The sequence below is a fragment of the Sinocyclocheilus rhinocerous genome, unplaced genomic scaffold (genome assembly GCF_001515625.1).
Source record: "Sinocyclocheilus rhinocerous isolate Xijiao unplaced genomic scaffold, SAMN03320098_v1.1 scaffold1170, whole genome shotgun sequence".
In the NCBI taxonomy this organism is placed as follows: domain Eukaryota; kingdom Metazoa; phylum Chordata; class Actinopteri; order Cypriniformes; family Cyprinidae; genus Sinocyclocheilus; species Sinocyclocheilus rhinocerous.
In genome coordinates, this window is record NW_015652163.1 from 457,653 (window position 1) to 477,089 (window position 19,437).

General features: G+C 34.9%; 4 protein-coding genes across 5 annotated transcripts in view; 1 reads left to right on the plus strand and 3 right to left on the minus strand.

The window, feature by feature from the left end:
* LOC107713891 (tetraspanin-14-like) overlaps positions 1-1,522 on the minus strand; it is a 9,776-nt gene extending 8,254 nt beyond the window's left edge. Inside the window, exon 1 of one of the 2 annotated variants that reach the window (XM_016519538.1) lies at positions 1,458-1,522. The gene's annotated coding sequence lies outside the window, so the exon portion shown is untranslated. Of the gene's footprint in view, positions 1-669; positions 1,127-1,457 lie in introns of those variants that run through there. The other variant, XM_016519537.1, reaches the window with a different exon arrangement.
* Positions 1,523-4,152: 2,630 nt separating this feature from the next.
* On the minus strand, positions 4,153-6,065 carry LOC107713888 (homeobox protein OTX1 B-like). Its single transcript, XM_016519535.1, has 3 exons — positions 6,044-6,065; positions 5,596-5,780; positions 4,153-4,917 (listed from the first exon to the last, which is right to left on the minus strand). Exons 1-3 carry the CDS (start codon positions 6,063-6,065, stop codon positions 4,153-4,155), a joined length of 972 nt encoding a protein of 323 aa, XP_016375021.1.
* A 4,512-nt stretch (positions 6,066-10,577) lies between these two features.
* On the minus strand, positions 10,578-14,147 carry LOC107713892 (elongation of very long chain fatty acids protein 6-like). The gene is made up of 4 exons (XM_016519540.1): positions 13,910-14,147; positions 13,662-13,793; positions 12,672-12,823; positions 10,578-12,340 (listed from the first exon to the last, which is right to left on the minus strand). The coding sequence occupies exons 1-4, from the start codon at positions 14,002-14,004 to the stop codon at positions 11,913-11,915; spliced, it is 807 nt and encodes a 268-aa protein (XP_016375026.1). The 5' UTR covers positions 14,005-14,147; the 3' UTR covers positions 10,578-11,912.
* Positions 14,148-16,885: 2,738 nt separating this feature from the next.
* Positions 16,886-18,665, plus strand: LOC107713885 (mitochondrial ribosome-associated GTPase 1). The gene is made up of 10 exons (XM_016519531.1): positions 16,886-16,946; positions 17,028-17,132; positions 17,268-17,354; positions 17,459-17,515; positions 17,587-17,677; positions 17,773-17,834; positions 17,915-18,011; positions 18,104-18,185; positions 18,319-18,431; positions 18,543-18,665. Exons 1-10 carry the CDS (start codon positions 16,893-16,895, stop codon positions 18,638-18,640), a joined length of 846 nt encoding a protein of 281 aa, XP_016375017.1. The 5' UTR covers positions 16,886-16,892; the 3' UTR covers positions 18,641-18,665.
* Positions 18,666-19,437: the final 772 nt, after the last annotated feature.

Here is a 19,437-nt window from a genome sequence, read left to right on the forward strand (position 1 = left end):
TATTTTTTTTAAGATAAAATTAACTTTTCATACAAGCAGAAGTTTACATACTTTTATGTATACCCCAAACTGGGGGTTCATGAGGGAACTGCAGGTAGTTCATAAGTCGATAAAAATGTATAAATTAATGTAAAGAATTAATGTAAAATAATGTGTATAAATGTAAAATGAATATAAATAATTTACAATAAAATGTGTAAAAAAAAGTTTATATTTTATGTTTACTGGCATGTCATGTGACCATTAACTGACACCAGAGAACCACAAATATGTTGTTCATTTATTAAAATAAAATTATTAAAATATAAATCTCAGGGAGTACCAGCAAACACTCAGGTCAAAGCGGTTCTGCTGCCAAAAAGGTTTGGGAATGCCTGCTTTACTTCGTGTACAACTACTGTACTTATACATTCACAACCTAAAATTTTGATGATTAAAAAAGTGCTACATAATAATTAATAATTCCTTATTAATTATATGAAATGCCCTATCACTAACCTGCAGCATACAGAAAACTATATGGGTTTATCGAGATTCTGCTTCAGTTATTTGTAACTTATGTCTCGCATAAAAAAAAACAGCAGGACTTTCTAAAATTACCAATAAAAACTGCTGGTTAAACATCCCGGTTTAGTGTTATGTAATCATAATAATTCCTATTTGCATTACCTGCCAAGCGGTACCAACAGCTGCAAACCACCGAAGATTATTCAGTTCTGTTATTCTAGGGCAGAAATTCCGTGTGTTCGATTGTTTTCTTTTTATTATCACATCAGGTATGGCTTCGAAATATTTTAGTGCCCCACAGACAACTTACAATGAAATATATCCATCCAGTAATGAAAAATCGTAAGCGAATACACACACAAGATGGCTCACAAGCTCTGCCCACACTTCTTCCTCTCTTACTAGTTAGCTAAGTGGCTAGTTGATTAGCAAAGTTGTCAGCTCACTTTGTAAAACCAGCTGCCAAGGCAACTCTAAGTCTTCCACAACATTTAATATTCTCGTTTGGGAGATTTTAGAAAGTTAATGCAGGGAACACCGTCAGTACTATGATAATATAAATTATTTTTCTTCGATAAAAGCAAGAACAATGCCAACAGCTAACGTTAGATGTCACGGCTAACCAACAAACTTTATCACCTCACGACTTTTCAAAACATATAATTTAGTCACAATTACCTACTTATTACAAATATACTAATATATAAAATCTTTACTACAACAAGTTAAACTAAGCCGCAGGTTAAATTATTTACGAGGGAGGAGAGTGCGCCGAGCGCGCCGTATCTCTGCGTGAAACGCAATGCTCGACAATTCACGTCCGTTTACGTATTTACAATTCAAAAGCACAACGCAAAGTAGTCTATTGGCGATTTTGGCAAAATATTTTATTCCGTGTTAGGAAATATAAATAAATAAGCAGTTATAATATGCAATCTAAAAAGGCTTACCTCTTTGTTTATGTCACACAATGCCTCAGCCTAGTACTTACAGTTTGAAAAAACTCTTAACACACCACACACACACACACACACACACACACACACACACACACACACACACACACGTCTGACCAGCTTCTACTGTACAGACCGTATTTTCTATTGCCCTACACCAACCCTACCCCTACACCTACCCCTCACAGGAAACTTTCTGCATTTTTAGATTTTCAAAAAACTTCATTCTGTATGATTTATAAGCTTTTGTACCCGTGGGGACCACAATTTAGGTCCCCACCGTGACACGAGTCCCCATGAGTCTGTGTGTAGTCAGGTTTAAGTCCCCACCAGGTTATATAAACCAGTACACACACACACACACACACACACACATGAATTTAAGACTTGGCGTGTGAGTGTGAGAAAGCATCGGGGAAGCACACACCCGGTGCTCCCTGCATTCATCTTATGAGAGTAATGATCACTCACTTCAAAACAGAACCGAATCTCTTTCACGATTATTCACTGGGGAATCGCTTATATCAATCATTTTATTAGACAAGCAAATATTGAGTACTGAAGACAAGCAGTATTTTATAAATATCTAGTGTTTTGTTTGAATCACTTAGATCTACTTTTTTATTTTTTTCCTATTTTATTTTTAATCTACTGTTTAAACAATAAATTAAACAGAAACAACAACAATAATAATAATAATAATAGGCCTAATAGTAATAATAATAATAATATATGTTGTAATATCTCCTATAAATACATAATTTCTTTATGCATGCAATTCAGGTTCAGGTTAATCCTGCAACATCAGCTGCTGTGCTATAAATTAGGATGTATAAATAGGAAAAGACATAAGATTATTTGCTACTGCTCCTCCTGCTCTCTATTTATCACTGTTTATCTCTTTCCATAACACACACGCCTTTCCTTGCTGTAATACACAGAGTAACTGTACTTGGAAGCAGTATGAGACACTTCAAATGTAGTCTGTCCAAGAGGAAAATAAGACCCACAAGAACCATTTCCTCCTTCTTGTTTATTGCTTTGAAGTGTTGTTTGAATGGATATGTTGAAAAAAAGACAAGCATCCCCAAAATCACACATCCTGCTGTAGGAAACCAAAGCACTGTGACACAAAATAGCAACAAAACTGGGATCACAGAACACACAATGGAAGAAAAACAGATCAGTACATCTTTTATTCAGTTCTAAGACACCTTTTTTCTGTAAATTATTACGGGTTTAATAAGTACACACACACATTTTAAAAACAGAGAATGTGCAATAGTGCATATACTACTCCCTACCAGTCCATTCTTACATCTAAATTGTGTAAATTACAACCATATTTATTGTGTAAGGAGTGGGGACGTGAAGTTTCTGGTTTGTTGACCATGCTTTTGGTGAATATTTTGAACATACATTTAAAGTGATAAATAAAAAGTATTTTAAAAGTAATACAGAATTATTGTTTAGAAAAAAAATTTAAACAAGATTTTTTTATTGTCTCAAATCTAAAACCAAATAAAAGTGGAGAAAACTCTTGTTTTGAACTCTTGTTTTGAGTTTGTATGTTGCTTGAACACACTTTCTGATTTACGTCAGAAAAGTGATAGTATTGATTATCAACAGCTGTGAAGAGTCTGCCTGAAGAGACTAAAATCTCACATTTTTTATGGATGACAGGTCCATTTCACCCCTCATTAATCAAACACACCCACTTTGATAGTTGAGTCTGAGTATCATTCTGCGTTAGTCTGAAATTAATACTTGTATTTTGCAGGAAAACATTAAATTGATTAAAAGTAACAGTAAAGACATTTATGATGTTATAAACGATTTCTAATTTTAAAAAATGCTAAACGTATTAATAAAAAAATCTTGAGAAAAAAATTTAACAGTTTCCAGAAAAATATCAAGTAGAACAATTGTTTCTTGAGCAGCATATCAGCATATTAAAATGATTTCTGAAGGATCGTGTGACACTGAAGAATGGAATAATAACTGCTGAAAATTCTCAGCTTTGCCATCACAGGAATAAATTGCATATTAAAATATAAACAATAAAAATAATAATAATATGTGTAATAATATTTCACAACATTACTATTTTTAGTGTATTTTTAATCAAATAAATAAATTAAGACATCTTACCAAACTCAATCTCTTGAATGGTAGTGTATACATTTGATTCAGAACAGAAAAGCGATAGTATCAAGCATAAATATTTCACCTCATGGATGACAGAAACTTTGAGTTGTGCAACATTACTCAGAATCTACGTAGTTTGATGATTATCAATGTTTTCATTGAATGCACTGAGGTCATTTAAAGTAAAAAAAAACAAAAAAAAAAACAGAAATAACAATAGCAACATATGCAGAACAATTGCATACAAATCTGACATTTGAAAGAACATATAAGGAAAAACATCTTTATTTAAATGCAAGTGCAGCAATTAAATGAAGTCAATAAAGATGTCTGTAAACAATATACACACAGCTGCATAATCATACTTTTACAATGATCATTAAATAAATAGCAAGATCAAAGCCCACTTAATTTAGTCTGAAAACATCTGAAATCTCTTATGTTGTTACTTTCAGATAAATAATACATAATTGTTCATCCATGTCCTTAGTCAATAAATACATTGAATAAATAGCCATAAATAGATTGTACACAGCAAAATTCAGCCGTACACATGGTTGTCCTCAGACGAGTGGCTGTTTAGTCCTTCACCCTGCCACCAGTCTCCTTGCAGCTCTCCCAGGATCTCCTGTAGGGACAAGGCCGGCAGCTCAGGCAGAGGCCCGTGGTGAATCCTGCTTTCCTGTTGGCTCTCCATCCTCTGAACTTCTGGGTTATCTACACAGAAAGAGCTGGAAGCTGGAGGAGTGCCCTCCAAACCACCCTCCCAGCAGCCCGAGTCTGGGGTAACAGGGGTCAGCGGCTGAAGACTGTTGTGTTTTTCAGATGGAGAGTAAAAAAAGCCTTGGAGTGAGTTGGGATTGCAGCCATTGGCATCAAGATGATATGGACTCCACATGGAGCTCATAAGTGACCTCCTGTCATACCTCGCAGCCCAGTTTGGAGGCATCTGATGCTCTGGGCTTAGCAGAGGAGGGCTGCAGTGAGCGTTCATGGCTCTGGCCTGATGCTGGTGTCCGTATGAAGGGGTGCAGTAGCCGGAATCATCACCGATCGACATGGAAGATGGAGTGTCACATCCATAAAGTCCATCCCTTTCCATTTCTTCCTTAATATGATTGGGGTACGCTGGTGGTGGAGTGCATAAAGGCCCAGTACCTGCACCAGACTCACTGTTGTTGCTGTTAGAAGAGTGTAGCTGAACTGGTGAATTCTGCACTGCACTAAACGGTGATTCGGACTGCCATAGCGGCTTCTTTCCTCCCTTGCATTTCAACGTACGAGCTCTCCTATTCTGGAACCATACCTATTGCGAGCGGAGACATCAAGATAAAGAGGGTCAGACTCATAAGAATACAGTTGATAGATTAGACTCAACCATCTACTGCATACAGATAAGAGCTTCCCTGTCTAAAGATTTAGGTTAATCATTGTGAGATGACATCCAGCTATGGTGGCATAGTCAGGATTGTTATCTATGCCTGGTATGTCTATTGTTTACAGGCTGTACGGTTTCTAAACTAAACAACAGATAAACACAAAAACGCTTACGTCATCTCAGATATTGACAGTGGTATCAGTGACAGCAAACAGTATGTTTTCACATAAGGCCTTATTAGCATATCACTTCACCTGTTTTATGTGTATCTGCTGATTTTGTAAATGCATAAGAGATACAAACAAGGAGAAAAAGGGGTTGTTTCCTTATGTACATAGTTTAAAAAAAACTACTGTCAAACCTGTATGATTTTTTTTCCTCTGTGGAACACAAAAGAGAATTTTTTTTTAAAAATGTCTCTCTTTTTTTTTCTCCTTCGTATAATAAAAGCTAGCCGCATCCAAATTTGTTTTAGACCCCACTGACTTTCATTATAATTGGTAAAAAATAACTTAAACATTCTTCAATACACAATTCTTCAAAAATACTTTATATCCCTTTAAATTCTAGTAAATTGAGTGTGTTTTTATACATAACGTAACCCACCTGTATGCGAGACTCTGGCAGGCCTGTAGTTTGGGAGAGACTCTCTCTGAGGCTGATTCCTGGGTAAGGGTCTGTCTCAAATGTGGCTCGAAGAAGCTCAACATGTTCCTTTGAGAAACTTGTTCTCTTCCTGCGACTTGCACTTCTTGCTACAGTACCGCTTCCAGATGTTTTAACAGATGCGTCTGAAAAAGAAGATAAAAGTGAGTGTGAAGCTAAACATAGTGTCATCATATTTCTCATCCTTCAGTTAGTGAAAACTAAACTGCACAAACTTAATATATATTAGAAACACAACATCAATTCAAAATAATAATATATGCAGCAGAAAAACTCCAACAGTGCCTGATGTTTGGTTTGAGATGGAGAAGCTTGGAAAAACAAGCTTTTTCTTATGAGATCTTGCATATTAAATCCATCAAAATGATCACCATACAGTTATGCTTACCAATACTGTTGTCTTTCCACATCCTGGAGGCCAAAGGGCTTATAGGATTCTCAGGCTGCCAGTGAAGGTCTGTTGTGTTTGATGCTCCTCAGGGATATGATTTCTGACCCCTTCAGCTCTGTTTTATACCTGTGCCCTCTTGTCCCTATCCCATGACCCCCTTTTCATGACCCCCCCCCCATTTAGAAGTGCTTATTATGTATGAAATGGGAATGACATGAGGGACACTCTTTGAAGGCCAGCACAAGACATTAAGCATTCGAACACATCTTTGTCAAAAAAGTTTTTTTTTGTCTTTCTAAGCACCATAGAACATTTAAAAGCTTTCTTTTCAAATATCTTTTCAAAATCAAAAAACTTGAGAGAAAAATTTAGTGAGCTTTATTAGTTACTAACATGCTATTTATATATCTTACTGTAAAAAAAATCTACCTATTTCAACTTAAAAACTTAAAAGTTCAGTTGCTGCCTTAAATTGTTAAGTATTGGTATTGGTATAACTATTGGTAAGTAGCTTGGTTGTACAAGTAATTTCAACTTAAAATACATTAAACCAACTTAAATGTCAAGTTGAATTTCATGTAACTTTATGTTTAAATTTAACATAAGTTGCCATCATATCACGTTTCATATCACATCATCATATCATATTTTACAGTGTATTTATTTTATTGTTTGTTTGGTTACGCATTGCATTTACCATTTTAAACATAATATGAATAATATATTTATATTATTCTTACATAAAAAAGTAATAAAGACTTCAACTTTAAGATATTTTTTTATAAAAGTGATTGAAAAAAATCAAAAATGTCAAAAGTTAAAAATAATTTGAAAATGAAATGTTAATTAGTTTGTTTCAAAACTATATCTTTTATTTTATATTTTCATATACTAAGGCTAAAAATAAACAGACTGTATGCTAATACAGAAATATTGTTTTGACACATTAATCAGACATATTGTGTAGAATTACACTTATTGGAAAAGTGTGTAAATGGATGGTGTCTTTTCCTGTAATTGCTCTCGCCATTCAAGCATTGTAATCAATAAAACAATAGACTCAAGAAAATATTAACTAACACAGACATTAACCACGTGCTTAACATAAGTTCAAGCGAAAGGCTGTGAATGGATATCTCTTTGTGTCATCTGATCTCTTTTCAGAAGGAACATAAAAGTAACATGTTTGGAGGCCAAGGAAAGCAAGGAGAGCGATCTGTGGAATGATTAATAGGACAGTTTGCACATGTGAGTATTGTCACTCCCTCTCTCTGCTCCAGAGGATCCGGAGGGGATGACAGTCATTTCAAAGTCAAGGTGGCAAGCTTGTCAATGCAGATGAGCTGTTTAGATGTGCTGATGAATTAAACCAGACTAAAGCAAACTGAACCCATACAATCACAAAGGGACCTTTCAGTCCAACATGAAATATAACAGATGACTAGTTCATTTAGATGGTTTACCAGAATGAATCAATACATAATGTCCATATCTGTCAAGATAAATATATCCATCAATACATAATGGCATCTGGTTAGCTACCAGAATTTAAGTGAAGTCCAGGTTCATCTTATCTTTTTTGTATTCTTAGATCATTTAATTATGGTTACTGAATGTAAAATATGCAAGATCACAAAGGTTTTGGCAAGATTGCATTGAATGTATATCATCTCTGAAGTTCTTTGCAGTTGTCGTGGTTTTTTTTTTTCTTTATCAGAAAACAAAAAGTAGCATTACATCCCCCTATTAATCAAACACACCCTCTTAGCTGATACTGCATTCTGCTGCAGTCTAAATCCAATCAACTAAAAATAAACAGACTGACTGTATGCACAGAAATATTGTTTTGACACATTAATCAGACATGGAAAAGTGTGTAAATGGATGGTGTCTTTTCCTGTAATTGCTCTCGCCATTCAAGCATTGTAATCAATAAAACAATAGACTCAAGAAAATATTAACTAACACAGACATTAACCACGTGCTTAACATAAGTTCAAGCGAAAGGCTGTGAATGGATATCTCTTTGTGTCATCTGATCTCTTTTCAGAAGGAACATAAAAGTAACATGTTTGGAGGCCAAGGAAAGCAAGGAGAGCGATCTGTGGAATGATTAATAGGACAGTTTGCACATGTGAGTATTGTCACTCCCTCTCTCTGCTCCAGAGGATCCGGAGGGGATGACAGTCATTTCAAAGTCAAGGTGGCAAGCTTGTCAATGCAGATGAGCTGTTTAGATGTGCTGATGAATTAAACCAGACTAAAGCAAACTGAACCCATACAATCACAAAGGGACCTTTCAGTCCAACATGAAATATAACAGATGACTAGTTCATTTAGATGGTTTACCAGAATGAATCAATACATAATGTCCATATCTGTCAAGATAAATATATCCATCAATACATAATGGCATCTGGTTAGCTACCAGAATTTAAGTGAAGTCCAGGTTCATCTTATCTTTTTTGTATTCTTAGATCATTTAATTATGGTTACTGAATGTAAAATATGCAAGATCACAAAGGTTTTGGCAAGATTGCATTGAATGTATATCATCTCTGAAGTTCTTTGCAGTTGTCGTGGTTTTTTTTTTTCTTTATCAGAAAACAAAAAGTAGCATTACATCCCCCTATTAATCAAACACACCCTCTTAGCTGATACTGCATTCTGCTGCAGTCTAAATCCAATCAACCTTTGTTATTTTAAGATAAATGTGCAAATCTTAGAGTTTTCGTTTACTTGTTTTGTATACAATTACATGGCAACTTTACTTTTGTACACACTACTCTGTTTAAAGGTTCTTAATTGGCATCTAGAACCTTTAACATTCATGGAATCCTTCCATTGTACAAAAGGTTCTTTATAGTGGAAAAATCGTAAAAATAAAAAATAAAAACATTGGGGAAAAAAATCGGGGGAAAACGGTTCTTTTAAGAACTTTTCAACAAAAGGTTCTCTGTGGAGCCCAGAGTGGTTTTTCTGTGGCATTGCTGCTAAAACACTCTTTTGGAACCTTTATTTTAATAGAAGTGCATACGCTAATATATTTCCATGTTTGAAACTTTACCTTTTTGTTCTTATATAAACTCCCTTGTCTAGCTGTTCTATGGGTAGAACAGTAGGTGGCAGCATTGAGCTTTAATAGCATTATAATACTGTGGCATGATTTTTCACTGATACTGAGTTCTAAAATCAGATGCATTCAAACATTACAGATGACATTTTCACTGCATTTTATAGCAGTTGATTTTTAGGGAATAAAATAATTGCTGACTTTTTACCTGTAGAAGGTGGATGTCTCTCGGAAAAATAAAATGTTTAACTCTGATGTAACTAAATAGCCTAAATAACTCAAGTGAACATGTACATTGAGTCCATAGAGTACTGCAGGGATTTCGTGTTTTTGAGATGAGGATTTGGAAATGAGATGCCATTTTAGCACTTCTGGTTTCATCGTCCAAGTCAATGGGCTTTTTAAAGGTTTTTGGTTAAATGCCTGAAATAAGGTCTGTGGTTAAAAACAAGCGCTCAAGATATTTTATTCTATGACATAAAATAGCTACATCAGTGATACTTGGGTATTAGAAGCTTTTATAATGGTGGTGACGGTGAAGTCATTTATAGTTATGTTTAGATATTTACTTCCCTTATGAAAATTAACCGTTTTGTTTTTGTTTTTTTTTGTTTTTTTTAGTAAAACCATGGTCAATTTTCGTAAGGGTTCTGATTGTATTAAGTCTTCAAAAGATGTTTTAATTTGTGTATATTGTCATGATGAACAAAACATGCAAGAATCATAAACTTTGGTTTGTCACAGAGCTTATTTTCAGCAATAATCCAAAATCAATTAAATCCTGGGGTTTCTGTCAAGTGAACCAGGGTAATGCTAACGTCCTGGTTGGTCTACAAAAATATGTCATCACTACAGCACTCCGTTCTCTCATCACTGGGTGAGTCTGTAGGTGGCAAAAGAAACAAAACATGTCTGGCCATACATGTGTGTGGTGTTAGGGAACAACCAGGCACTAAAGAGTTAATAAAATTTCAATTTCACAGCGTCTCCGCTGCTGTACCCTCGAGCAAGTCAATTAACCTATGATTCCAGCGGGGCGATGAGAAGTGTCGCCTAATGGCAAGTTACTGACTGGCTAGTCATGAAGAACACTGGGGTCAATGTACGGCTGTTTAGTGCCTAACCACATTTTTGTCTGCTAGTGGAAAAATGGGCCCAGAATACTTCCAGTTCCAGAGAGTGTTTTTGTCACATGTTATTTCATATTAAAACATCAGAGACTAAAGAATGTGATAAAGAAATCATTTCTGAAGAGGCTTCCAGAGTCATATTCAACTAGAGCAGCTCCTTCTTCTACTGGCCCAACTGAAATGAATATGATACCGACCTGCATCTAAGTTTACATCTATCACAGAGCTGGAAATGTGTGAACTTCCTGTTAACAACAAAAGTATGTATGTGTTAATGCATAAAATGTCAGCTTAGCTCAGGAAACCGGTCAGCTGAAAAAAAAAATAGAACAGAATGACACACACACACTTTTATTTAATAACAAAAATAAATACACAATCATAATTTCTTCATATCAGCTAAGAACTTGTACAAGAGATAAATATTTACATTCGGCTCCTTTATTACATTACACTACATTCTTCTTTTTTAAAATACAGAAGTTGTATACTATGCCTTGTAATGTAGGCTAGAACCACTACATTCAACTTTGCGGTTAATACAACAAAGTAATTATTTGGCTTCCATCTCCAACATACTTTAAGACAAAGTCATAAAATCTCTTAATCAAAATATCCTTTAAACTGAAATACACAAAAGGTAGACAAAATCTTTCACAGTCTTTCACAGGAACAGACAGGAGAGACCAGAGGACAGACAACAACAACAAAAATCTTGGATGGTAGCAGCAACATTTCAGATGATACCAATTTAGAGCGCATAATTCCACTGAATATTCTCAAAGGATTGTTCTCTACTATCACATAGGCTAATACAACATTTTTTTAAAAGATCAAGATGGAAACCTTATCATAGTAATTTCAGTGGAAAAATAAATATCCCCACAACCATAAAAATTAATTATGTCCCAAATGTGACTGTGTGATATACAAGATAAATATATAAATACAACTGTGCATTTTACTAATGACTCCAGTAACAACTCAAGTAGCACCAATATAGGGACAGGAAAAGGTTGTGTTCTATCAAGCACCAATCCAGTACAGCCACAAAACCAGGAATTAACCATTTCAATCTGACTCTACCCATGTGTTATTCAAAGGTGAATGAGAGAATATAGATCGTTCCTCAGCTGGTTTTATATAATGTAACTTCAGTGAATGAGAGCTGCAGTGAACTCATGATAGAAACAGAATGAGAGCGAGAACATGGGTGTCGTCCTTCTAAAGAATTCCAGCCAAAAATGGCCAATTTAAATGTCTGAGAACCTGTCCAACCAGCCAGCACGGATAATTCAAGTTTCTGTGACATCATGAGGTGGAAACACTGAACTAGTATGCAGCAATAAAAACACACCCAAGAAGAGCATGTACAGAATGGATGGGGGGGGGGTTCTTCAAAATAATTTAAATTCTCAACAGCAAAATAAAGAGTTGTATTTGATGCACTTTGCTCAGCTAATACCATCTAGAAAATAATATACAAATAACTGCCCTAATCTATTGTTCTTTTCATATAGCGCTTACAGTCTGGCTGTTGTTTGAAAATATATACACACACATCTTCATTGTTCACCTTGCTTTAAAAGATGAAATAAATATGTATTTTACCAAGGTAAACCATCAGAAATAAAATCTCATATTCAAACCTCAGGGCTGCATATCACTCAGTTTTGATGCTTGTGGGTTTTAAACCCTTCACGTAAGACTGATAAAAGAAAGAAGAGAAGAGGAGCAGATAGCTGAGATACATGAGTGAAGCCCACACTATGTTATCTGTGTAAGAAGGGCAATCCCCATCCTGCATCCATTGGTACACTAGCGCACTTACTGCCAGTCCCATGGCCATCTGAGCAATCTGGGAGGAAGTGATGATGATGGCACAGGGTTTCGGCACACAGAGTCCAGCAGCTCGAGCCGCGTAGTAGCTGTACATGAGCGCGTGCACGGTGTAATTCATGGTCATGAACCAGCCACCACCAGCGACCTGGTCTTTGTAGGAATACCAGGAGTACACCAGCACAGTAATGTGATGATACCAGTGCAGGAAGATCAGCCGCTGCTTGCGCAAGACGATGAACATGGTGTCCCCTGAAAAAGTGAGGATGTGTGTAAAAAAGGGTTAAAATATGAGTGCAAAAATATTTGGCAAAATTACAAACAATTAAAGAGATAATTAACCTAAAAATGAAAATTGTGTCGATTTAGCACCAAAAATTGGGTCGATTTTTTTTTTGGTCCTTACATTAGAAGTCAGTGAGGTCCAATGTTGTTTTGAACCCCACTGACTTTCATTATAACATTCAAAGTATCTTCTTTTCCGTTCCACAAAAGAATGTCATGCAGGTTTGGTTCAACATGAGAGTGAGTAAATGACAGAATGGTCATTTATCCCAAAATAAATGAATAAGAAAAGGCTCACCTAGCTCTGGGGCCTTGCTCAGCACAAAAGCACAAGCCCAAAACTTGCTTATCGGCCCATAGTAGAAGCTCTGATCACAAACAGACTGTTTAAAACCACTGGTTCTGAGCATGTACAACATGAAGCATCCAGTTCTCACCGCTCCAATGATACTGAAAGAGAAAAAGCAAGATTTGTATGTGAATATGGTCCGTCATGGCTGTAAAACCATGGTATTCATGATAAACAATTCAGACCTCTAGTGAACTCTGGGGAGGGGGAGAAAGAAAAAAAAGACTTGTATGTTGGGCATGTCAAATAGAAACTTTGCTATGGTAGCAGCCAGGCAGTTTCTGTGTTAAACAAATCAATATCAAAACATTCACTAAGTGGCGAAAGTCCAGTTGCTGTGGGAGATCTAAAGAACATGTGACCAGAGGTCACTGCTCCCATCCAATCACAGTATTCTATTGTTCTTTTCACAAGCATGCAAACAGTTACTTTGTGCTTGCCGTCATCTCTGTTCTCTTTTGAGATGGGACTAAGACACCTTCCCCCACCCAAATGAAACCAAACCCAACTTGAAACAATAACCACTGAAGATTTAAAAACCACATGAAGTGGTAAATCTCACAAACGTGTCATTGGCATGCATTTTGGCATGCTCATGTTTCAAACAGCATTTTTGCAGTTAACAATAGATAGTTTCCTATTGGTACAACCATATGTTATGTAACCTAATATCCAACAGCAAAGTAAAACTACAAGGTGGTGTGAAACCTCCATGACACCACAAGATGCAAAGGAGCATCTTGAGATTTAAGAATTTAAAGGACAAATTTGTATCCAGAAGTGGGCTAAATCTGACAAAAACTCCTTTTGTGAGCATCTTTAGGTTGCAACTATAAAATGCAGTTTTCGGTCAGGGTTAGGTCATAATATTTATTTAATTATATAGAAACACAAAGAAGTCTATGGAATGGGGGGGTGAGCCTGAGGTATTTTACTTACCTAAAGATGGCCAAACTGAGGGACCACAGCAGTAACACCCTACGTAGATCAAACTTTTGTCTTTCCTTCATGAAGTGCTGCCCACCAAACACGAGCACTACATACACAGCACCAAACAAAAACGACTTTTTCCTGAAAGAGACAAAACATAACACCAGAAAAAAATATTTTTATGCTGGACTTCCAAGCACTAGTGGCAGGTGTATTGATACAGATGAATTTCCAATTCAATCAATTACAGTTCTTACCAGTTGCCCTGCATCCATTCAATAGCAAACCTCTCATCAAAGTGACGCTCGAAATCATACTCCGTCAGAGGCAGCTGAAATTCAGTCGCATTCATTTTGGAAACATCTACAACAAACTGTATATAAAAGTAAAGGTGATTTAGTAAAAAAATGTGCTGTCTGTTCTGGTTACTGTCCGCTCGGCAGGGTGGCCACCAGTTAACTAGTCAACCTCAAACACACACCTGTGCACACACCTGTCGTATTTAAACCAGGGTGGAGTTTATAGTGAAGTTAAGGGAGTGACTCTCAGCCAAAAACTAGTTTTGTATTTCCTGAAAGAAATACCAGTTTTCGCGATGCAGACAAAACAGCGGTATTTATGTTAAAATGGCGGTTTGATTAGTTGTATACAAATATAGATGGAGCGAGGAAGAAGCTGATTGAGATTGTCTTTCGTTTTTTAAGCCGTGTAACCCAGAGCTGTGATAAAGACCAATTACAATTCAGTATGCAAATAATAAATAATAGTGACACCATCGCTATAATGAAAGAATATTCTTAGTTGTAGTTTTCATGACTTTAATAATAAATGTCTAATTCCTGATTTCTAATGCAATTCATAACTGTTGTGTCGTGTGATAGGCTACCGAGCTGCTAAAATAAGACATAGCATTTCCATTAAAGGTGATCGACCTAAAATACAATGATCCTTTTATATATTAATTTATTATTTTTACTTATTATTAATTAATTTATTATTAATGCCTATTTTATTGGTAGGCCTATGTTAATTATTTTAATTAGGCTATGTCTAATTAGAAAAAGTCACTACTCATCAGCAGTCGAAATAGTACAAATGAACGATATCTTTGTTTAGGGTTGTTCGCAAAACGTGTGATTTTGAATTTTCATTTTCAAAAGCGTCTGATAAATTACTAAATAAATACATTTCTTTTTTGCTTTTGGCCTTTGAATTGTAGTCTAGACTGCACTCGAAATCTGCCTTTCCCGTTCAAATTCTAGTGATCTGAAATTATTTTCTTTAATTCTGAATTCCAACATAATATAGGCTAATATGGAGAAAATACACTGTACCAAATTTCTGTTTATATTTCTCAAGTCCCTGCACGTGAGGTAGGCTATATACTGCTGTAGCCATTGTTGGGAAGGTTATTGGAAATTTAATAGGTTACAGATTACCTTACTTAAAATGTAATAAGTTATGTAACTTTTCAATTGCTTTAATAAAGTGATGTAACTGATTACATTTGATTACATTTCTAAATTTCTAATGTTTTCAACTGTTAATCATTTTCAAACATGTTTTATTGGTAGGCCTATGTTAATTATTTTAATTAGGCTATGTCTAATTAGAAAAAGTCACTACTCATCAGCAGTCGAAATAGTACAAATGAACGATATCTTTGTTTAGGGTTGTTCGCAAAACGTGTGATTTTGAATTTTCATTTTCAGATAAGTATCACTTTTTATTTCTCCTCTTTCCTACTACTTGTTTCACTTCTGTTTCAGTTTTTATAACCATTTCTTACTATGTGTAAGTAAGTTGTTCTTTTTTAGCATGTAAGTTTGGCAGTGTTATTATACTACTGTCGTTTGATTTGTATTATTTGTATTTGCTATATATTTTAATTTTAGTTAAATTATGTCTGAATTTATTATGTCTGTATAGGTCTTTTATTAAGTTTTAGTTTTATTTAATTTGAGTTATTTTAATGCTTCAACAAACTAAATGGAAATGAAATAATATATATATTGAATTTATAAATGTGTATGTATATACTGTATATATATATATGTATGTGTGTATGGTTGTACATACACATATATGTAGTTGTTTTTTTGGTCTTGTAACAAAAAAATGTCTTGTAAGCAATGCAGGTGTTTTGTAGTTGGATGTAGAAAGAACATAAGAGTCCTTATTTCTCCCGACATCAGAGCCGCTGAGGACATCGTGGATTAGTTTTTGATTTTCATGGTAATGTGCCACCAAATACACCTGTCCGCACAAATCAATTTACTCCTGACTGCTTTCTCAACGAGGGACAAATTCAAGGCAGGTTTTGTTAAAAAGTTGAAACTCAAGGATGCAGTACCCATTGTTCGTGATCCAGCTGCACCTCCAGAAGAAGTAAGTCTCACACTTTATATATTTTATGATTATTTGTGAATCAACTTTGCACTTCCACAGAAAAGAGGGGCGGGGTGAGCAGAGCTCATTAGCATGTAAAGAGATATTCACAGAATCTAGTTGCTGTGAACATGCAGAGCTGTTTTTGACAAGGTAAAAAGGGTGGTTATACACGACCACTGAGACCATTTCAAGAAGGCCCTAAAGAATCATAACTTGTGGAAAAAGGGCATCTGATGTCCCCTTTGAAGCACAGCCACCACAAAATCAGACTTACTTTAAGATCTTTCTGAGGTTAAATATAGATTTAAAATCATAACAAGAAATAGTTTAATAGCTATGATACTGTTTTTGAAATCAAATCTTTGCATATGACAGGAAACACTGAAATCTAACTGTGCCTTGGAAAAAAACAGTTAATCTTAAAAAAATAAAGCATATGCATAAACCCATATAGGAAATAAAAGAGTTATCGAATAAGCATGTTATAAACTCCTGAAACATTGGTGTTTCCTATTTTAGAGCAGTCTCTCCAATTTATGAAAGAAATCAATTAAATCTGTATGTGGGAGTGTCAGATGTAACCCCCTTTGTAATCCTTAACATCTAGGCTATAAATTCAATTATAATAATGTGATTATCTATACGTTATCAAATTAAATCATTTACACTGAAAAATACAACTGCATTAAATAATATTATGAGATTATTTTAAATATTTTTGAATATACAAGCAAGAAATTATGGTGGAAATTATGCTTTTCAGCGAAATTAAAACGCCAGTGCCAGTAGTAAGCGTTTAATGAGTGAGTCATTGAGTCATTCATTCAAACGATTCTAGGACTCAAGCAGATGAGAGCCAGTCTAAGGAAGGTTGATTGCATTATAGAGATCCATGATGCTAGAATATCCTTTTTATTGCAGAGAATGGACATTTTGAATGATTGAACCACATTATTTTTCTAAGACCTTCTTTAACTTGCCAACATACCCTTTTCTGGAAGAAATCCCTCATTTCAAGAGAGTCTTGATGTCCGGCCACACATACTTCTACTGAACAAGATGGATCTGGCAGACACGTCAAAAAAGCAGGTCTTATAATCTTATGCATTTCATTATTGTTTTAAATGTAAACTGTCTTAGTAAATGCAAAAACGGAAAGTACTTAAATAATGTTCTAATAAAAACAGGATTTAACAGGTTTTTTTTATTTTTTTATTTCACCAGAGTATTCTGAAGCAGCTTGACAGAGAAGGTGTGAGGAATGTTTTGTTTACAGACTGTTTAAGACAACGAGATGAGAATGTAAAAAGGGTGAGCAGTGTCAGACGTTACATCAGATATTTCTAAATAAAAGACTGGAAAACCTAGCACATTATTATTTTAAACATTCTGTCTTTCAATGTCTGATGTTCCAGATTGTTCCTCTTGTGACAGAGTTGATAGAAAGTGGGTCGCGTTTTCATAGAGAAGAGGTAAGTTTCAACTATTTCAGTAGCTTATATTTTGCTATAAAGTTTTCTGACTTTCTTATTCATCTGTGTAGGACAGAAGTTACTGCCTGATGGTCATTGGTGTGCCAAATGTGGGAAAATCATCACTGATTAATGCTGTAAGAAGAACATATTTGAAAAAAGGTATTTATTTTAGGCCTTTTGCTTCTTGCAGTCAGTTGATTTCAACAAACAAATAAACATAAGGCCTAAAGGTTAGATATTCTTCTTGCTGTCAGGCAAAGCTTCAAAAGTAGGAGGTGAACCAGGAATTACAAAAACTGTCCTGACAAAAATTCAGGTATTAATTATAATCATTTGGTGGATTCAGTTGGATTGATTTGTTTAAACATAGCTTTAGATGAAATTTTGTTTTACTAGGTTTGTGAGAGACCCATAATTTATTTACTGGACACCCCTGGGGTCCTGCCACCTAGAATAGAGAACATAGAGGCAGGAATGAAACTTGCTTTATGCGGTAAGTCCAAATTTCTGGGAAATAATCTTAATGTATAGTTGTTGTCATGTTGTTTTTATTGTAAGGTGATGAAGGTATTTCTTTTCAAACAGGTACCATTTTGGACCATTTAGTTGGTGAGGATGTCATTGCAGATTATCTGCTTTTTTCACTGAACAGACGGGAAAGATTTAGGTAGGTTTTGCGATGGAATTCTTAGCGAGTTTTGCGACAGTCTACAAGCACTAAGCAATGATTTGTTGTGTGTTTTATGAAGCTGAATGTACAGTAGAATAATCAATAATGGTTGTGACAATTTGTAATGTAGTTACGTTGAAAAGTACAATCTTGAAGAGCCTAGCGATGATATTCAGCATGTGTTGAAGTGGATAGCGGTGAAGCTCGGCAAGACCAAGCGTGTGAAGGCCATCACTGGAGTTGGTGAGTTCATTCATTCAAGCCACTCAGTTTTCATTTTAGAAACTTAAACTTTTAAAAATATATTTGATAAATCATTGACCATATTTAACCAATAACACATCAACTGTTTAGGCAACATCACTGTCCAGTTACCAGACTACAGTGCAGCAGCCTATGATTTCATCAGAGCATTTCGCAAAGGAGAACTTGGGAAAGTTATGCTTGATTAATAGTGTTTAAATAACTGATTTGCAATTATTGCAAAAAAAGCTTGACCTTACTGTATGTATGTACAAGACTGGACACCGAGCACATAAAAAAACCACTTATTACTTGTAATGTTTTATTTAAAAGGTGGTGACCAGGGTGTTTGGTGCACGTCTTATTTTTATTGTGTACTTATCAGAAAAGGTGCATTGAATGTATTTTTTTTTTCTTTACTGCAATTGAAGATACAATAAACAATTGATTTTTATTTAAACCGCATTGGTATCTTGTATGTGAAAACCAAATATTTCAACCCAACAATCAAATGGCAGCACAAAACTACTTAGAACAAGTTAATTATCTACTTTCACAAAACTACGTCATCTGTTTTTTCCTAAATTAATATATTAATTTTAATGAAATATTTGGCATGTAATTGCTTTGATGTTTAAAATTATAATTTGTTAAATATATCTAACAACAGCTGGCAAAGAGAGCTTGTGTACTGTTTTTTTAATATATATATATATATATATATATATATATATAAACATCTTTAATTTCTTTGCGTTTTTAAACACACGTGCACTTAATATATACTGCATTCACATTTTTTGTGGGTTATCAAAAATCTCTACTATAAATTCAAAATTGTTTAAATCCATCAAATTATTTATAAATAATTTAAAAAGAGGACGTTTTCACACCCGAAGCAATGGAAGTACAGGTACCGCTAGAAATACTGTTTTCTTATTCTAAATGTGTTACAGCATACCTCTTCAATCTACATACAATTAAATGTGAACATAAATATTATTAA